Genomic DNA, 18,830 nt, shown 5'->3' on the forward strand with positions numbered 1-18,830 from the left:
ACCTTCTGAAGCGAAGTAATCTACTAGTAGTTGTATAAGATCTTCCTCTAGTCTCTATTAGAAAGTATTGATGAGGATCAATGCACAATTCATATTAAATCGTATCTACATGCGATGTATAGAACCGGTTTCAGCACCCAATCACATTGCTTAGTCATCCCGATAACGAAAATGCAAAATTTGGACGAATGAAGCGAGAAGAGAAAAGAACCAGGCATTGACAGTTTAATATACATCGGACTCTGTCTAGACAGGGGATATCAGACATAATATCTTCTGAGATTGACTACTCTGTACTCGTTCCTAGACCAGGACCGCGCTCGGATCATTCAAACATTCATTGAAGTAGATCATAGGATACCCCACCTCGCTGCTGGATATCCATCTTCTACTTCCTAGACTGTTCACTTGGCTGTGCATAGCATATAAGCTAAGCTATTTCCGAAGAGTTTATTTATTCGATTTGGCTTGATCGTGGATAGCCGTATCCGCTATACATCATGACATCCACATTCAGCTTCGGCTTTGCGGGGGATGATATCGACATCGATGATACGGAGATGAACGAGACTCACCAGACTCACAATGACCAGAATGCTGGTGCGGGATCTACACTTCCGGAGCTGATCCCAGCTAAGAAACATGATGTGGCTGAATGGGTGAGTAACTCCATTACATGGCACACTTCTAGTATCGATCATTTAGATACACCACTCATCTACCCTACCCTACCCTATGTTACATCAGTATCAACAACTAACACTCCACAGATCCCTACACTCCCATCTCAAATCTCATTCAACAAGCTCAGACTGCCCACCAAAAATGCCACTGCAAACCAGCACCTCACCCTCGCTCGTCGGGACATCTTCGACATCCGCGCCCAACTCATGGCCGAGGATACTCCCGACGAGAACAACGAGGAATTAATTGCCGGTCTGGAGAAAGGCGACATCAAGCCTAATTTCTACGAAGGCGGGTTCAAGACCTGGGAGTGTGCCATCGATTTAGCCAAGGTGCTTGTTGACACCGACGAGCTGGCTGCGTCGACGGCTACTGGTGATAGACATATCATTGAGGTATGTACCTACCTACCCTAGATAATACCCAGTACATGGGATACTAACAAGAATCCCCAGCTCGGCGCCGGCACCGCCATCCCATCACTATCTCTCTTCGCACAACTCCTCTCTCACCCAGCATCAGGACAGAGAACCCACTTCACATTCGCAGACTACAACTCTGCCGTTCTCCGTCTCGTCACTTTCCCTAACCTCCTCTTAACATGGTATCACTACACACAATCTTCTCCCTCCCCGTCCGAAGGACAGTCAGAAGAAGACGAACTCCTCGACATAACCCCCACCCTCATCCAATCCTTCCAAGAAGACCTCTCTGCCCGCGGCATCACCATCTCCTTCATCTCTGGTGCCTGGTCACCCGCTTTCGTGGATTTGGTCTTCTCCTCTTCCACTCAGGAAGTAACTTACGCCCAAACACTCGTCCTCGCCTCCGAGACTATCTACTCGCCTGCGTCGCTGGGGGCATTCTCCGAGACGTTAGTCGCCTTGTTGCGTCGTGCTGCGCCGGGAGGACAGCAGCAGAGCGCCGCCGCGGCGGCGTTGGTCGCGGCCAAGAAGGTCTATTTTGGGGTTGGTGGGGGTGTCGATGAGTTTTTGGCTGTTTTGGGTGGTGTTGCTGGGACTCTGGGGGTCGAGGTCGATGTGCAGGAGAGGTTGGATGTTAAGTCTGAGGGGGTCGGGAGGGTGGTTTTGGGGGTTAGGTGTGCTTAGTTAGTTGATATTAGTATTACTTTAGTTAGGGTCGTGGTTAGTATATAAGTATGGCTTATAGATAATGGATGCTGCCTGGTAGGATGAAGTAAGTAGTTGTATGTGGTGAAGTAGTCTTACATGTCTGGTGATTAGCGTTAGCTTAGATAAAGGTTTGATGGTATTGGCTCTGCTGTTTATATTGGGCATTAGTAGAATTAGTATCGGTTATGGGGCCATTCTGATCGACAGGGACTTACAGGGTAAGTAGTGTATGTATATATGTAACTATGGCTTGCGATTACAGCTGATCATCTCTGTAAGTAAACCCATGCTGACAACAACCGCATCTGCGGACAATAGATAACGGAAAATAAGAATAAAGAAAAAAAAATCTTGAACACTGCCCGGTATATGTACAACAAGCCCTGCTTCCTATGTCTATTACCGACATATTCATAACACAGAAAAACAACAACAACAGAATCACATTTTCCTTAGTTCAATATGCTCGCCTACTCATAAAGAGACACGACCTTGCCGTCCTGCATCCGGGCCACACGGGAGGCCTCCATCTCCTGGTTCTGGCGCTGGTAGTGAGCGACAACATGGCTGAGATCGGCGCTCTGGCCGGGGGCGACATTGTAAGGAGCGACGGCGCTGAAGCTGACCCTACAGAGGGATAAAAAGAGCCCCGGTTAGTACTCCGCATATTGAGGTATAATTGGGAGAAGGAATGGATGTGTTGACGTACTCAGGCTGCTTCAATTCAATGAATTCGCGAGGACCCTGACTCGCGAACAAGTGACGGTCATGAGCGACCTTCTCCATAGCGGCCGTGTGGATGGCGTTTCTCTGCTCAAAGATCTTCTCGTCCGGAGTCCACTTGTGGATGAGGTTGGTGATCCATGACGGGGAGGAGTTATCGTTCGACTTGGCCACCTGGTACAGAACGAAGGCGGACGCGAAGGTGCCGAAGGTGACGTAGAAACTGCGCTGTATGGGTGCGTAAGATCAGGATGTTAGCTTTTTGAGAGCCTTGCTTATTCGTTCATGCAGGAACCAATGCCACAATGGGTATAATGGGATGTGAATGTCGGCGAGGGTAGTAGGGAGGGTTCATTTGCGTTCCCATTGGAGGGAGGGGAGAGAACGTACGCCGAAGCTCTCGTTCACAGGCTCGGCATGGTGAGCTGCGTGCGAGTCGAATCGCCGGGGCTGCTGGTTCCGCAGAAGGAGCCGCGCCGAAGCCACCGATCGCCTAGCGAAGAACATGGTGTGGAGGTAGACAATTGGCAGCGGCGGATCGAGTTATGATGTCGTCGTCGCCGGGGGGGTTTTGGGAGGTTGAAAGCGCAGAAAGGCGGTTCGAGGCGGAGTGCACGTGATTGGAAAGCTGGATTGGGTTTGGGCTGATTGGTCGAGTTCCAGTGATTGTGAGTCATGTGATTTGTGCCATATTGGGACTAGTGTAACAGAGCATAGAGGATCCAAAACTGGTTAGCTTAGTTAGGACAACAGTAAGGCTGCCATGCCATGACTAAGTCGGTCTGTCAACTGTCATGTGGATTGGTCAGTGAGCAAGTAAATCTTTCCTGTTAGTTACTCTTCTTCCTGCAGCCCCCGGACATCTTACGGTGCAAACACATCCTTTCTTCCACTCCCCTCATCTGTCGGCCTAAACTCTCCTGCATGTCGGTCAAATATGATATGATGACCGTCAGACCCTCCCGATCTTCGCCTTACCTGCAGCAACATCCTGGAGGGATCATGGAATCAATCCTCCTTTTCGCCTTGAACGGGGGTTGGGGCAGTTCCATCCAGTGAAGTGTGAGCGGGTCGCTGTGTTGGCTCGTCAGTCATGGTGTTCCTACACCGCACACCCTGGGTGGTCCCGATGCATGGCTAACTGCCTCACTTCAACATGGCGCTCCCCACTGCTTGCGATTAGCGCGGCAGCAATTGGGTTTCAGGTTCTGCCAATTCATGTGGGCTCCTAAACGTCTGGATATCAACAGCGACATGTCATCGATCGTTGGTTAGCGTTGTCCACTCCCCGCCCACTCGACTTGCCCCCCCTCATCTCGCTCTCTTTCTTTCCCCTCGGCGGTGTTTGAAAGTGAGAGAGAGCTCGGACTCTTGGACTCTCGAAATAGCATGCTCTAGGACGCTTGCTCCGCTGCTCGTCTTCTGATTCACCCTGCCACCCCCAAATGATCGAGTCGTTGATGCCCAATGCTGGTGACACCGCCTGCTGATTGGATCCGCTTCGAGTCCCGACTCAAACGCCTCGGTCCACTCCGATGACTCCCTTCTTGCACCCAAGTGTGTACTCTTGCCTTCTCTCGCCTAGTCGGACTCCTACGGTCTATGACTCCCTGGTAGAATGGGTATCAATTGCCCTCTAAGGTTCGGTCCGCCGTCGCGCCTCGCCCAGCCCCCCTGAGGCTGGCCGGAGCCCTTTGTAGATGCAGTTTTTTTCTTGTTTGGGCGTGACTGGGAACCGGTTATTAGCTGCCCTCTTTTTCCCCAACGTCGTCTCTTCTCTCGAATCCCATTCCTCAGAATTCAACTATTTTAAGAGCCAGCGTGTGGAAAACTATCCTGGCTTTCCGGAGTGTCTGTCCACTGGCAAACTTGCCATTCGACATCCGGTGATTTGTCTTCCGTGTATTCCTACCATTTGCGCCCACCTGCATACATTTTGCTCAACGGGCCTGAGCATTATTTTCCAATTTCCCTATTCTCCTAATTATTTTTTTCTCCCTCTCTTTTCTCCTTACCCCCTAAAATTTTTTTTTCTTACTTTCTTTCCTGCCTGACCGTGTGATCACCTACCTTGTCGGGCCCCTGCGTTTCGCTCTGTATCTATATCAACTCGGAATATATCACGACGCCGCCGAACGCGCTTACAAATGTACAGTGTTAAACCCGCAGCCACCCAATCTAGTCTCCGCTGACCGTGTTACTTCTTTAGCTATTGGAAACACGTCTTACAGCCTTATTCTAACTTGGGCACGCATCACTATCGCCCACCATGGCAAAGAACAAGGGCAAGTCCGGTAGCAAACAAAAGAATAAGAAGGGCAAGAACCAAGAGGCCTCTGGTAATCAGACACCTCAGCCCGACCCTCCTGTTGTTGAACAACAACAAGAAGAACAACAAGAGGAACAACAACAGCAACTAGAACAACAAGAAACACCTCAGCCTGAGCTATCTACCCCTGAGCCAGAACAACAAGCAGAGCCAGAGGAACAACAACCACCACCAGAGGCACCTCAACCTGAGCTCTCCACTGAGGAGCCAGCGGTCCAGCCTGAGAGCCAACAAGAGGTCCAACAGGAGGACCAGCAAGACCCGCAGCAAGAGCAATCGCAGCCAGAGGTCTCCACTGAAGAGCCGGTACCAGAGCCCCAGCAAGTAGAAGAGCAAGTTCAGGAGCCACCGACAGCTCAGCCTGAGCCCACATCGGAACAAGCAGAAGAGCAACCGGAGGGTCTGCAAGAACAGCAAGACATACAACCTGACGAGCAGCAACACGAACAACCGCCCACTGAAGCTGAAGCTCAAATCGAAACTGAAGCTGTAGCTGAACCTGCAGCTGAGGCGCCGATCGAATCACAGCCGGCAGAAACAGAGCCCGTATCTGAAACCGTACCAGAACCGGCACAAGAGCCAGAGTCGGTGCCAAGCCAAGAACCAGAACTGGAGCAACCACAGGCTTCCGTCGAGCCAGACTCGACTGTGCCCGTAGACGAGGCACCAGTCCAGTCGCCGGCGAACGAGGAGGGTGGGTTCGAGCAACCGGAAGTTCCTGAGCCCGCCCAAGTTGAGCAATCCGACGTGAACGATGTGCAGACCTATTCTGAACAGCCACAAGAGTCGAGCTGGGAGGAAATAGGCACATCGGAACAACACGCGGGTGACGCTGAGGAGCACCACGAGACCAACCCTTTCCAATTTGAAGCTAGCGGTGCCGCTGAAACAGTCGAGGAGACACCAGTAACAGCACCGCAGACACCGCTGGATTCTTCATTCGTTCCGACCCAGTCGTGGGAGCCCTTGGAAGAACCACAGCCCCAGGCGGACAGCTCATTCGTGGCAGCATCCTTTGGCTCCAACACCGGAGCTCCAGAGACTTACTCGCATATTCCTGAAATGTCTGAGCCTTTCGCCGACACTGTAGTCGCTCAGCCTACTCCTTTCTCTGATACGTTCGCCCCCTCGAGCGCTACTCCCGCTTCGAAGCCTGGTTCTCCGATTCCCCAAAGCGGTTCACCAATCCAACGCACTGCATCCCCATCTTTCAAGTCTATGTCGCCTGGTCCTCAGAGCGCTGCTGCTACACCACGTGCCACTTCACCGGTGCACCAATCTGCGTCGCCAGTTCGACCTTACCATTCTCCGGTGCAGCAGTATACCTCACCGATGGCCCAACCCGCCTCGCCAATACGGGAAGCAACGGTTCTGTCGCAAAGGAGTGCCTCTCCCACACCGCCAGGCGCTTCTCCCGTATTTCAATCAGCTTCACCCGCCGTGCAACAATATTCTCCAGTGCAGAAGGTTGCATCACCTGTGCAAAAGACCGTGTCACCTGTACAGAAACACGTCTCGCCTGTCGCGAAACCCGCTTCACCTGTTCCGAAAGTCAGCAGTCCTCTGGCACGTGGGCACATGTCTCCCATGATGTCTCCACAGATGGCTCCTCCGCCAATGACGGCGAGGATGCATCAACAGCCAACCGCCATACCGCCCTACCCCCCCTCCTATCACTCGCCTATCATGAGCGCCAATGGCTTCCTCCCCCAGTATGCCTATTACCAACCTTCCCCCAACATGCACCCGACCCCTCGAGGCTCAATAGACCCCGGGTCGGCTGCTTCCTTCCAGGCTTTGCAGAACCTGGGATTCGGCAATGGCCATCCTCTCAATGGCAAAGGAGGTACCATATCGCCTCCGCACGAACATGAAGAGCCTATTGAGCTTCTCCAGAGGATCCAGGATGCCATTCCCGACATCGGCCGGCTGCTCAATAGCTACAAGACCACCAAGGGCAAGTTGCAGGCGCGGGAGTCCGAGTTCAAGCAGATGAAGAACCAACATGAGCAGGAATTGATGCACAAAGACTTCTACATCGATGCCCTGCAGAATCAGATGCGGAAGGCGGCCAGTGAAAGTGCGGAGGAATCAACGCGACTGAAGAATACCATCAATGAACTTCGCATGGAGCTGGGCAACGAGAATGAGAAGAAGAAGGACCTTCAGGAGAGGCTACATGATTCGGAGAAGGCCAATGAGGAGCTAACGCAGACAAAGGCCGAGCTGGAGGAGGAGGTCAAGACCCTCAACACCAACCTTCAAGAGGCACATGAGACCTACGAGAGGGATATGGAGGCTGCCAGACAAGACAAGGAGTCATCTCTTGCCACTCAGAAGAAGGAGCTGACGGAGATGTTCGAGGAGATCAAGGCAGAAGATGAGAAGGCAGCAGCTGAGGCTCTCGCGGCACGCGAGCGCGAGTTGCTCGACCAGCAGGACGCGATGAAGAACGATTACGAGAACCAGAAGCAACAGATGCAGGAAGCGCACGACACACTGCAAGCCGATTTTGACTCCAAGGTTGCCGAGCTGGGCTCGACAAAGGAAGAACTTGAAACCAGAACTACCGAACTCGCAGACAAGCAGAAGGAACTGGAGGTTACCATTGAGACCAACGCCAAGGAGATGGAGGACCTTCGTCAGACCCACGCTAGCGAAGTCGAGTCCCTCAACAACAGCCACGCAGAGAAGGTGGCAGAGATGGAGAAGGAGCACAGCGACCAGCAGCAGAAGTGGGCTGATGAGAAGACCGACTTGGAGGGACGGCTCTCGGACAAGATCCAGGCCTTGGAATTCTGCGAGCGGGAGAACAAGAAATTGGAGGAGGATAATCTTGTCAAGGAGAAACAGGTTCAGCATGCGGTGGATGGAATGCGCCTCACCATTGATAATTTGGACAAAGATTGCGACAGGTTGAGAAAGACTCTTCACAGCCTTGGAGAAGCTACTGACCTCAAGAGCACGAAGGGTGATACATTCTTGTAAGTGACCCAGTGCATTGAGAATGTGTTTTAGTACCCGACTTTCGTTTATGATCTCTCATCTTCTGATGTTCTTTTCTTTTTCTTTTCTTTTTCTTTCTTCTGCATTATCTTTGCATTTTAATTTCGATGTCATGTTTGCATTTTTCTTCTTTTCTGCATGAACATGAACCAGAACCAGAACCAGACCACAGTCTTTTGTTTGTTTCATTTCCTTTGTCTTTTCTCCTGTTCTCCTGTCTTTTTCTATAGACTGATCATGATGATGACTATGATGACATGTTGATAACGCTATAAATGTACGTGCTCTGATAAACATCTCCGAAATCTAGTTTGGATTGTTTCGGCCAACTATCTCGGCTTATTGTCTCCTTGTCCAAGGAGCACTTCTCGTACCTTCCAATTGATCCTCCCAAGGACATTCTATCCAAACTTCCATCGGAACTACCATCGTTCCTTGATAACACCCCGGCATCCGTCGAGCTTCGTTCAGCATATGTCCAGCATGTCATTTCTAAGACCTTGACCTACCGCATCTTCCATCCCTTCCTGTTCACCTTGGGCCGCCGGTTCGATAAGGCCGATACCTTCTTCCAGATGCTGTCGATGGATATCCGCCGCAAGTCCGTGAGACGGGAGGCGTTCTGGAGACAGCAGACACTGAAGGCAGCGTACACGACCTCGGACGCCAAGCAATCGATCAACGTTGTGGCGGCCGTCATTGTTGACGAGATCATCGACCAGCTCAAGCACTTTGCCGACCCGAAGAACCTGGATGCTCTTCTCGTCTCAGTCCGCAAGATTGTCAAGCTTGCAGCTGAGACCTGGCGACTTGCGCGCGTGGAGCGAGAGCTGATCCTGGCCTCGTTGCCGTCGCCCGATGCCGATGCCGTTTCCAATGATGACTGGGAAGAGTATGGCACCCCCAAGGAGGGCAGCCTTAGCTCCAAGGAAGACCCCACTCGTCATGTTATCCTGCGCACCTTCCCCCGGATCACGCGCGAGGCAGCGCACGAGGATTTCGCGATCGAGGAAGAAAAGTACAACCCCTGCACATACTCCCGTGGCTGTGTTCTGTACTCCGACTCCCCTGTGGTCATGGCCCGTCTCCAAGAGTTGGCTAAGAAGTCAGAAGACTCGCCTCGTCGTGGTTCAAGAGACTCGAGCCGCTCAGATGGGTCGCCCTCTCCCCGCCGGAGTCGGGATGGCATGAGGGCATGAACGAAAGCTTCGAGTAGTGCGATGTGAGTGGCTATGTCGACCAGGACACTGTTTTAATAACCGGCTTGTTTCATATACTTTTGATCTTTCCCCATTTTGTCTTGTCTCGCCGGCCCGGCCCTCGCGGGGCTGCGGGGCCACAACAATCCTTTGGGTTTCCTATGTCTTCCAATATTTTCTTGATCATGACCGAGACGATTTTTTGATGAGAGGGCCCCAACACCCATTCCTTTCTCTAACCAATGTATTTTTTCTGACACAATTTTTATACTTCCTTTCGACACTATCATGTCATTTCGGGGTTATGCCTCTTTTGCTTATGTTACGATTGCGTCTTTGCGTGTTTTAGCGAGCGATTGTTTATTTCATGTGTAACAAACAAATACTGTATGTGAAACTACTACTATATATTTATCTATGACCAGGACCTGGAAGCCCCTCACAGCACCTACACAGCATGTACTTAGTGGATATGATGGACGAGTGATGAGAAGATGCGCAGGAGATTGGGGAATGATCTACAATGAAGACATGATGAGAAATGAATGAATCAATCATATGAGCAATAAAATCAGATTGTTTGCAATTCTTCCAACCGACAATTGACTTCGCCCGATCGACAAGTGCCCTGTAAGACCGTAGACCAACCAATCTAGTTGGTTAGTCTAGCTAGACAGATACAGGGTGAGTTATAAGTCGGTTACCCGGGCGCAATTGCACAGCCACGCACATGATGTCAAGATCAGCCATTGCCACACATTCGTAACATACAGTCTCTCTGCGCCAAAGCTTGGTTGGTGCGCGCCCTTTGAGCCTCTTGTGTCCCACATCCGGGGAGAGAAGCCGGTTACACCAGGATACTCTTCGTGAGAGTCTAGACAGAGAGCAGCCTGACGGGGTGACAAATCCATTCCATTTACCTCCATGATTTGACTAAGGCTTTCACAGTAGTAAGTACTGTTTACACATATAGTCCACTTTTATTCACCGCTCATAATGCCCACTACTTACATGCAATGGATTCAGATTTCAACTGCCAAGATGTTCCACCGGTTCTGACCCCAACTTGCGCAGCCTCAGACAGGGCTGATCCAGTCGGGGAAAAAAACATCTCATTATTGCCAAGAAATTGTTTCCGTTAAAATTTGTGCTACTTGAGTACTAAGACTCTACACCGTAGTAGATGAGTTACAAAGTAGATAGATAGATGGAGTGGATTGGGGTTCAGAGGGTGGCTTGTGTCGTGGCTGAGTTTTAGCTACTACCGTTTCAGCACGGGAGTGGGGGTTATAAATAGCAACTGCCGATATAATCATCAGTTACTTAGTATTTACCGCAGCATCATACTGCTTATACTATTGGGCTGACATTGTGGTGTATACTACTCTAGTAAGCATGCAGGAGATAAACAGTATATGGTATATGGCAAGAATAGAAACACTCACACTTCTACCAGTTATTATTCTCCTTCCCTTGTGACAAGAGACGAGTACTGAGTACTTTAGTAGATTGCGATAATCAAGGTCAAGTGGGGACTTGGTGGGGACGGCACGAGCCCTGCGAATTTCCGAGCTGCTTTTAAATTCTTTTTTTTTTTCCATGACGGGGAATGTGGACGGATAGGATAGGATGGATCCATGGTTTGAGATTGGTGTCCTTGTAGGGATGGGAATGGGGTGTTCATCGGGTTGGGTTGCGTGTTTATGATCCACTGATCATTTGTAGCATGTGGGTTACTTTTCTAATGTTCATAGGGTTGGTTGATAGATAGTCGGAGAGGAAGGGATCAGCAGCGTGCAGAATTCGGATTCTTTATTTCTATTATTATTATCTTGTTCATTGATTCTTCTACTAACTAATTATTATTATCTCCGTTATTAATATGACATTTTCGCAGGATGATTGGGGAGAGGTCAGTGCTTGGATAGTAAATTATTTCTTAGATATGAAGAGAGAGCAAGCACTGTGAATATTCAGGAGATGGCATAACATAATTGCAATTCCCACCACCCCACCAACACTAACTAACTATGACTGATTCGTACCTGAACTTGTTAGTTTTAGTTTGGCTACTAGTTGGTACCCCGCTTGGCTGTGAGTGGCCCGCAATGCTGCACGCCGGCGCGTATCGTCGCCATTCTCACCAGCCAGATTGAGGCCTTCATCCGGTTGTGACAATTGAAGATGATGGTTGGAAATTTAGTAGCTTGGCCTGACTGGCCCCCCCTAATACTATGGAATACTACTACTACTACTAGTAGTAGTATTACACAGTAAGCTTCACCCACCCCCATTCCGATGTGGCTCAGTTCTCTTCGAGTGGTGAATGTGGATTCCTTGTTCAGTCACAGCCGCAAGGCGCCTTTGCGCTTTCCCTCGATTTCTCTGTCTCTCTTTCTCTTCTCTTCCTCTCTTCTCACCCACTCACTCACCCTCTTAATTTCTTGCATTTCCTTCGCGTCATCTTCTCAGACCAGGCTTCTCAAGACCAGAGCCTCGTTTCCTGGGCTTTCTCTTTTCTATTATTTTTTCTTCCCCTACTTTCTCCCCTTCTCACCCATTATTTCGCTCGTTATTCTCTCTCATCCTCGTTCCCCGTGACTGCGGCTCTACTAATCGAAATACATTTAATACCCGTAATCTATCCTACCACTATCGCTATCCTCTCTATTATTCACTCCACCCCCACGCTTGCCTCTCTCTCTCTCTCTCTCTCTCTCTCTCTCTCTCTACTACTACTACTACTTCTCTTCACCACCTCAACTTGGACCACCAACAACTAACCAACATCCTGAATCCATCACTCTCTCCTTCCCCTTCCCCGTACTACTTCCACTGCTTGTCGCTCCACTCAGGATTCCGTCCCGCTTAGCTGAACTCTCTTCTGCAATCTTCAGTCACTTGTTTTCCCCTCGCTCGTGACTAAGTACTAGTACTCCAAACTCGGGTCTTGGCCTCATTTGTTCCTCACTCTACTAACTCGCTCCTCCCGGCTTACTGCGACGGTGGCTTACCCACTTCACGTTGCGCCCGCCACATACTGATTTAAGGGGCATTCCTGAATAATCTTCATTGCTTCTACGCCGTTTTCGCTGCTTACGAACGCCGAGGCGCCCTGTTCTCCTCCATGTCGATCTAGAAATGCTATCTCAGATTCCCGTTCACTGGTCTTTGTGTGTAGTCTGCTTCACCGAGACAGACTGAAACCAAGCCTGCAGAACAGCAGAACCCCAGCTGTTTTCTTGGATCACCGAGACTTCTTCTTACTGAAGAGGTGATCGCTTGTATTCATCGCATAATTCTTACCGCGCGCATCGCACGGTCGATACGACTCAAAGGCCCACTGCAAGCATGTCCACCTTATCACCGAGGCTCATCCAGGACGAGTCGCCCACCGATATGACTTTCTACGATTCCAACTACCACGACCCTTACCTCTCGGCCCCCTTGGACCCCGATGAAGCTTCCTTCAAGTCCTCCGCTATCAGATTGACGCCTGTTCCTGGTGAAGACCATAGCACAGGAAACCCATCGTCTCCCTTGAATATACAAACACACGATGACTTAGCCAATGGACATGCCAATGGTCAAGCGGCTTCTTACTCAGAGTTTCTCAGCCCAACCGATGACTTTTCGAGCGATATGAGTGCGCACACGTCCCCCAGCGCCGATATATTATCCGCAGGTTTTGGCATGGACGTGGATTTTGGGAACAATGCACTGCAACATGACAACAACATGGCGCTGCCCCTACCGAATATTGACACCTCGGCTACTGACATGCTGCCCTCGTCAACGTCCATGCTGTCGCCACAGCAAGCTGGTTGGACTCCGGTCAGGGAATCTAGTCTACTGCCAGATACGGATCACATCAAGTCTCAGACTGAGCGCGACATTATGGCGCGGCAACCCCAGGCACTGTCATTGATCACAAGTCCCCAGAGCGATAATCTCAGTGTTCATGCATTTCCGGATTCGGCCAGAGCAAGGAGTCCTATTGTCAAGATCGAAAGCTACTCCCGCGGGGACTCACCGGTCAGAGATGCTTCTTCAGCCGGGCGACGCCGGAGCCTGACTTCCAACCATCTTTCACCGAACGATATGACCAGTGATTCAGAAAATGAGGGCGTCGAAGAAAGCTATGCGGCAATCGGGCAAAGCTATACAGTCGCACGAGCGAACGACGGTTCCTGGTTGCCCAACATGACTACCGGACAAGGCGGCGTTGAGCCATCGTCACGAGACGAGATTTTCGTTCCGAGTCCGAACGAGATGGAAAATCGACGACGACTAGAGGAGAAGAATGCCGACATCCAGTCATGGTCAGCATCTGTAAGCGCTGCGAATAGTGAGGCAGGAGACGAGGACACTTCCTTGCTTGGTGGGAATCGTAGCCACCTGGGAGGCAGACGCAGAGCCAAAAGTGCCGGGGACCCATCGCTTCAGCCGGATTACTTCTCCCTAAAATCTCGACTTTTGGAACCCGCCGTACCGGGGCCTGGGCTCTTGCTCCATGAAAGTAGCGATGATGGCATCAGTGAAGGCGGGTCGGACAGTGCAGACAGCCGATCAGACTCACCAGCTGTCAGTGTCAATGAAGCGAGGTGGGCACACGAGGATGCAGAAGTTGCCCCTGAGGAAGAGCAACAGAGACCCGAAGATGGAGAACCGTCCCCACATCAGTTCCTCGGAGCTCCTCCATGGCGGGATCCTGAGCACGACGCATTTCCCCAGGAGACGCGGATGCAGCCTGCAAGCTCGAGTGCTGCCATGGTAGAATATCAACGACGAGCCAAGGAAATTGACACTGCCTCGCGCTCGGCGACTTGGGGCACCCGGCATTTGAACGATGCAGAAGTCAACAGTATTATCGGCCCAGGTGGCTCCTTCGAAAATATGTCACTAAATGACAAGAAACATGAAAGACGAAGTAGCCTCCGAAAATTCCTACACAGAAAACCCTCCAGCAACTTGAAACGGCGCCTATCGGATCTCTCAATCATCCCCCCCAGCACGGAGGGCGCGAGCAAAGCTGAAGATGTCAAGAGTCCCCCGTTGAGAAAGGACAGCTTCCCTCACCGGTTGAACCTCAGTCGATCCAGGTCTCCAAGCCTTAACACAAGCAGTGCCGTGATCGCTATTGCCGGACAGATGGCGGCTATTGGAGGCAAAGATTCCCTCCGGGCTGCGTCGCCAAATCCAGCCACAGGCCCCTGGACATATCTGAAAGGTCGGGGAAGAAGCCGAAGTGAGCTACCAAGGGCTTCAGCTCCCGGGTTGATGGACCTGATGACCAGTCATGGCGGACCACCGATCCCCAACATTGCCTACTCACCACGGGCAAGCAACCACCACGAAGCCACGCAGAAGAGTCCAGGAGAGGACCACGCGGGAGCCAATGCAGATGATGAGGATGACGACATGGTGGACGAGAAGGGGTTGGTGATGCAGTTCCCGCTCCCATCGCATTTGCCGGTGCCGACTCTCGAGGGGTTCAAGAACCAAATCACGCAGATCAATCCCCGACTTCCGCCTGCATTGATTGAACGCTTTGCTCACGAGCAGCTTCGTCGGTACCGAAAGCTAGTAGAGAGCAAGCAAAGCCATACGCGTGCTGTTGGCCAGAAAAAATGTAAATCAGGGAAGTTCTGCTTCGCATTGGGTGGCGAGGCAAAATTACTGGCATCTCGCGCTAGCCCCGAGGCTGCTCACACGCAGTTTCATATCCCGGGTCATGGAGCGGTCGAGGACGATCCTCACAAGCTTGGAGAAAGCGCCGTCACTGCAGCACAGTTTCCCCCAGGTGTACCCCTACCGCCGGTCAAACGGTTGCCAGCGGAGTTCGAATGCCCGGTGTGCTTCCAAGTCAAGAAGTTTCAGAAACCTTCAGACTGGACCAAGCATGTCCACGAAGATGTGCAGCCATTTACATGTACCTTTCCACAGTGCTCGGACCCCAAGTCCTTCAAGCGAAAGGCTGATTGGGTCCGACACGAAAGTGAGCGACATAGAAAACTAGAGTGGTGGACGTGTACGGTTCCTGATTGCAACCATACTTGCTACCGAAAGGACAACTTTGTACAACATCTTGTCAGGGAACATAAGATGCCAGAGCCCAAAGTCAAGAAACCGAAAAACCAGGGGGCGTCGACCAAGACCAAAGGCGAATCTGTTTGTCCGGACTCGCAGGAAGACAGCAATCGCGAGCGGGAGATTGAACACCTCTGGGACCTTGTAGAGAAGTGTCGACATGACACGCCCAGGGGACCCAAGGACGAACCGTGTCGCTTTTGCGGTAATGTCTGTAGCACCTGGAAGAAGCTAACGGTGCACTTGGCCAAGCACATGGAACAGATCGCTATGCCCGTTTTGGCGCTTGTAGATGAGAGGGATCTTCCAATGATCGAGACTACTGGTCCTAGCGATGAGCCCGCTCCTGGACTGAATCCAGGGACCCCACCAAATGAAGCCAGCCGTTATATGCCAAACTCGGATGGCGTTGACGGGCCCTCGGTGGTATCGATGGATCTCACGCAGGCACCATACGCCAGCAATAATGCCGAGAACGCCCAGGAGCCTATGATGTCCTTCACTCCGTCATATTCCCCCCACTTGCCAACCATGCCTGGTGGTTGGATCTCCGCCGAGCCTGAGTCAATTGACGCGTACGATGATGCGCCCATAATGGGCCTGCCAGGGGGGAGTGCGGATCAGACGCGGCTCATGCCGGTGCATCAGAATTCGGTCACCTATCCGCCCCCTTTCAACGCTGGGCCTCGACTGAGGGTCCCCAGTCCAAACCTCAGTGTGTTGCAGGACCCGTATAGCTTCTCCCTATCCCCCACGGACATGCAGCCCACCTATGATCATCAGGGGCCAGTTTACGTATCACCTTCCACGGACCACCGCTATGGGTATCAAGGCTCGATGCCACCGGCCATGCCTTACGTTCCGGGGGGCTACCGAGAACAGCCCTGATCCTCGATCGGGAGAGGCGACGCCGTAACGTCTCACGGGGCTTATGACCCTAGCGCAGCAGTTGCAGATCGTGAAGGGTGGAGGATGGAATGCGCTTGGAACGGTCGTCTATCCTAGGAAATACTCCCATGACCACACTCGGATTTTTGGGAAAGGATTTTACTTCTTTTTTCTTGTTCTGCTTTTTAGGTCTTATTTCTGTATCTTGTTGATCTGCATCCACCTATATACCCACCATTGGATTGAACATTGCACCATTGACCGTTCTTGGGAAGGAATATTGTATTGTATGCATGTATGTTACTGTGGTACGGTTTATCCTACAGGATCCCTTTTTGACCTGCTTAGAGGTTCTCCCAATCTCTTTTCTTTTTCTTGTCCAGATAGGTTTTGGGTTCCGATTTAATATTTTTTATTTTTTTTTTTATTTTTTTTATTTTTTTATTTTTATTTTTTTTTTTTTTAGTTTGGCGTATCTCTTGGGGCTTGGCCAGGGATGGATGGCGTCAGCCGAGATCCAGGACTACGATGGTCGCCGAACCCCGTCAATCTAGGAATGAGCTAGTTTCGCATCTATTGCCCTATGTGCTACCTACTGACATCGTATGCACGCTGCACGCGTGGCCCCCAAATTGTCAATTGGTCAGGATGCGATGATTGGAGGAGAAACGACGCACGTCGCAGAGAAACTTGACGGCACACTGCAGCGGGTGGTGAGGGGATGGCATCCGGACGACATTCAACGCAGGACGGAAGATTCCCTCCTCGCTGCCTGTCAATGTCGGGTCGGAGAAGGCGAAACCAACGGCTGATCAACGACCCTGGCGGAAGCACAGGATGGGGGGTGTGGTGGTGGGTGAAAGCATAGTCCCCCCGTGGTTACGACGCTGCGAGCACCGCCCATGAGGCTTGGAACCTCAACCGTTGCTCTATTGAAGGAGATCCCTCGGGGTATGATCTGACGCTGGAGGTGATATTTTTAGGCAGACGGGGACGATGATGGGGAAAGGGAGTAAGGGATCCACGGGGAGGAAAGGCGTGGAAACTAAACTAGTCGATCGACGACCATGACACTACTGGACACGCTACTCTTTCTCTCTTGGGTCTCTACAGGTATTGAGGTTCCGGCATGCATCTAGCTTGGGGGGGGGGAGGGGGTGTAAAATTAGGTAGGTCTGTCGTGTGTTTCGGAGGAATGGGTAAGTGAAAGATAACGAACATGGAAAGAAAGGCAGATGAAGAGAAATGGGGAAGCTAACATCTTTCTCTCTGCAACCAGTCTGCTTGTGGTCAGTCAGTCGACTAGACTATATCAGATAGATTGCTGCAGTGTGATGACTTTGGGTGTAGATCCATTAACGGACCTCCCTAAGGGATCGTCCGGGACGCGGGTGAAGGGTTCGCTACCCTACCCTACCCTCTCGATCGGAGTCTTCACTGATCACTCGCCGGGGATGGATGAGGAGGGGGGTGTGGGCTGGAAGACGCGAAACCTAAACGGGGTGGATAATAGCGGGAGAGAGCGACAGAGACAATGAAGATTTCAAGCGAGAAGATTGACCAAGTGGGTATGGACCCAGGCTGTCACTTCACGACGAACGGCTTATCGGGGGCCCTCCTTACTGACACAGCCCCCGTTAGTGACTTTTAGTCCGGCTCTCCGCGAGGGAAAAAGGTTCGCCCCGTCTTTTGTTGAACCGGATTTCTTCCCCTGGCGATGGGCCTGCAGCCAATGGAGCTGCGGCCGCGTGATGATCGCTCAACCACCTTACATACGAGGGCTTCTACTCTCTTTTTTTTCTTCCCTTCCCTTTCCTTTCCCCTTACCCCCTCTGATTTCCCACCAATTCATTTGGAGTGACTGATTACTCGACCGAGTATGGCCTGCTCCGGGAAGGACGCACAATGGACAGTCTGAATGCGGGCTGTTTGTGACTTTGTTTCCCCCCTCCCGTCGAGCTGCTAGTGATGCCGGATAGTATCACTTGAGTGCCTAAATACGAGAAAGACAGAGGCTCCGAGGAGATGCACAGAACAAGGATGATCCTGCCCCAGCCAGGTGGTAGTAAAGCTGAAAAGGGCAAAAGCAACAGTTGACAACAGCGAAAGAAAAATAAAAAGCAAATAAAAACGGAATAAAAGAAAACCGAAGAAAAAACAGAGAAGAAAAGAAGAGAAGAGAGCAATACGAAAATGGTAGAAGTAAAAGAAAAAAGAAAAAGAAATTCAGAACGACAACTACTACTGCCCGTGGGGGGTAAGAGGAAGAGAACGACGATGATGAGGAATGATGATGGCTGAGAATAATTGCGCCGAAGTCAATACAGCCCATTACTAGCGAGAAGTCTAGTCTGTCGGACTATTCTTCCTCTTCCTACTATCTATCAATCCATCATCCATGGGTCCAGAGGGTCCTTGTGTCGCCCGTTGGGATCGCATCTCGATCGGATCCTGAGCGCCGGTAAGAGGATGGACGATAGCTGGTCCTTGCCATTCTCCATCCATCCATCCATCCATCCATCAATCTCTCTCCATCAATCAATCTATCCATCCATCTACTCCTATCGACCCAGCCTATCGGAAAGAGGATCTATCGAGTCTTGTACCGTGGGTCGGCTTACTGGCTCTGACAGGTCCGTCTGGACTAGCTTGGATGCTTAACGGGATGGAGTCCACCGGCCTCTCTAGACCGGCTCCAGTTCTCCAGCAGCTTTTTCCCTTTTCCCCCAGCTTCGTTCCACATAATGTAGAGTCTCAACCTGTCACCGCACTCCTCTC

At 51.2% G+C, this 18,830-nt stretch overlaps 4 protein-coding genes across 4 annotated transcripts; 3 read left to right on the top strand and 1 right to left on the bottom strand.

Moving 5' to 3' along the window:
• Window positions 1-500: 500 nt before the first annotated feature.
• On the top strand, window positions 501-1,793 carry AtWU_10008 (protein-histidine N-methyltransferase; the record flags this gene model as incomplete). The annotated part of the gene is made up of 3 exons (XM_035505114.1): window positions 501-659; window positions 771-1,079; window positions 1,140-1,793. 3 exons carry the CDS (start codon window positions 501-503, stop codon window positions 1,791-1,793), a joined length of 1,122 nt encoding a protein of 373 aa, XP_035361007.1.
• A 494-nt stretch (window positions 1,794-2,287) lies between these two features.
• On the bottom strand, window positions 2,288-3,047 carry AtWU_10009 (putative NADH-ubiquinone oxidoreductase 178 kDa subunit; the record flags this gene model as incomplete). Its single annotated transcript, XM_035505115.1, has 3 exons — window positions 2,288-2,444; window positions 2,527-2,768; window positions 2,931-3,047. 3 exons carry the CDS (start codon window positions 3,045-3,047, stop codon window positions 2,288-2,290), a joined length of 516 nt encoding a protein of 171 aa, XP_035361008.1.
• A 1,762-nt stretch (window positions 3,048-4,809) lies between these two features.
• Window positions 4,810-9,074, top strand: AtWU_10010 (uncharacterized protein; the record flags this gene model as incomplete). Its single annotated transcript, XM_035505116.1, has 2 exons — window positions 4,810-7,853; window positions 8,186-9,074. 2 exons carry the CDS (start codon window positions 4,810-4,812, stop codon window positions 9,072-9,074), a joined length of 3,933 nt encoding a protein of 1,310 aa, XP_035361009.1.
• Window positions 9,075-12,425: 3,351 nt separating this feature from the next.
• Window positions 12,426-16,052, top strand: AtWU_10011 (putative C2H2 finger domain protein; the record flags this gene model as incomplete). The annotated part of the gene is made up of 1 exon (XM_035505117.1): window positions 12,426-16,052. One exon carries the CDS (start codon window positions 12,426-12,428, stop codon window positions 16,050-16,052), a length of 3,627 nt encoding a protein of 1,208 aa, XP_035361010.1.
• Between the last annotated feature and the right edge of the window lie 2,778 nt (window positions 16,053-18,830).

The sequence above is a fragment of the Aspergillus tubingensis genome (genome assembly GCF_013340325.1).
Source record: "Aspergillus tubingensis WU-2223L DNA, scaffold_11, whole genome shotgun sequence".
NCBI classification, from domain to species: domain Eukaryota; kingdom Fungi; phylum Ascomycota; class Eurotiomycetes; order Eurotiales; family Aspergillaceae; genus Aspergillus; species Aspergillus tubingensis.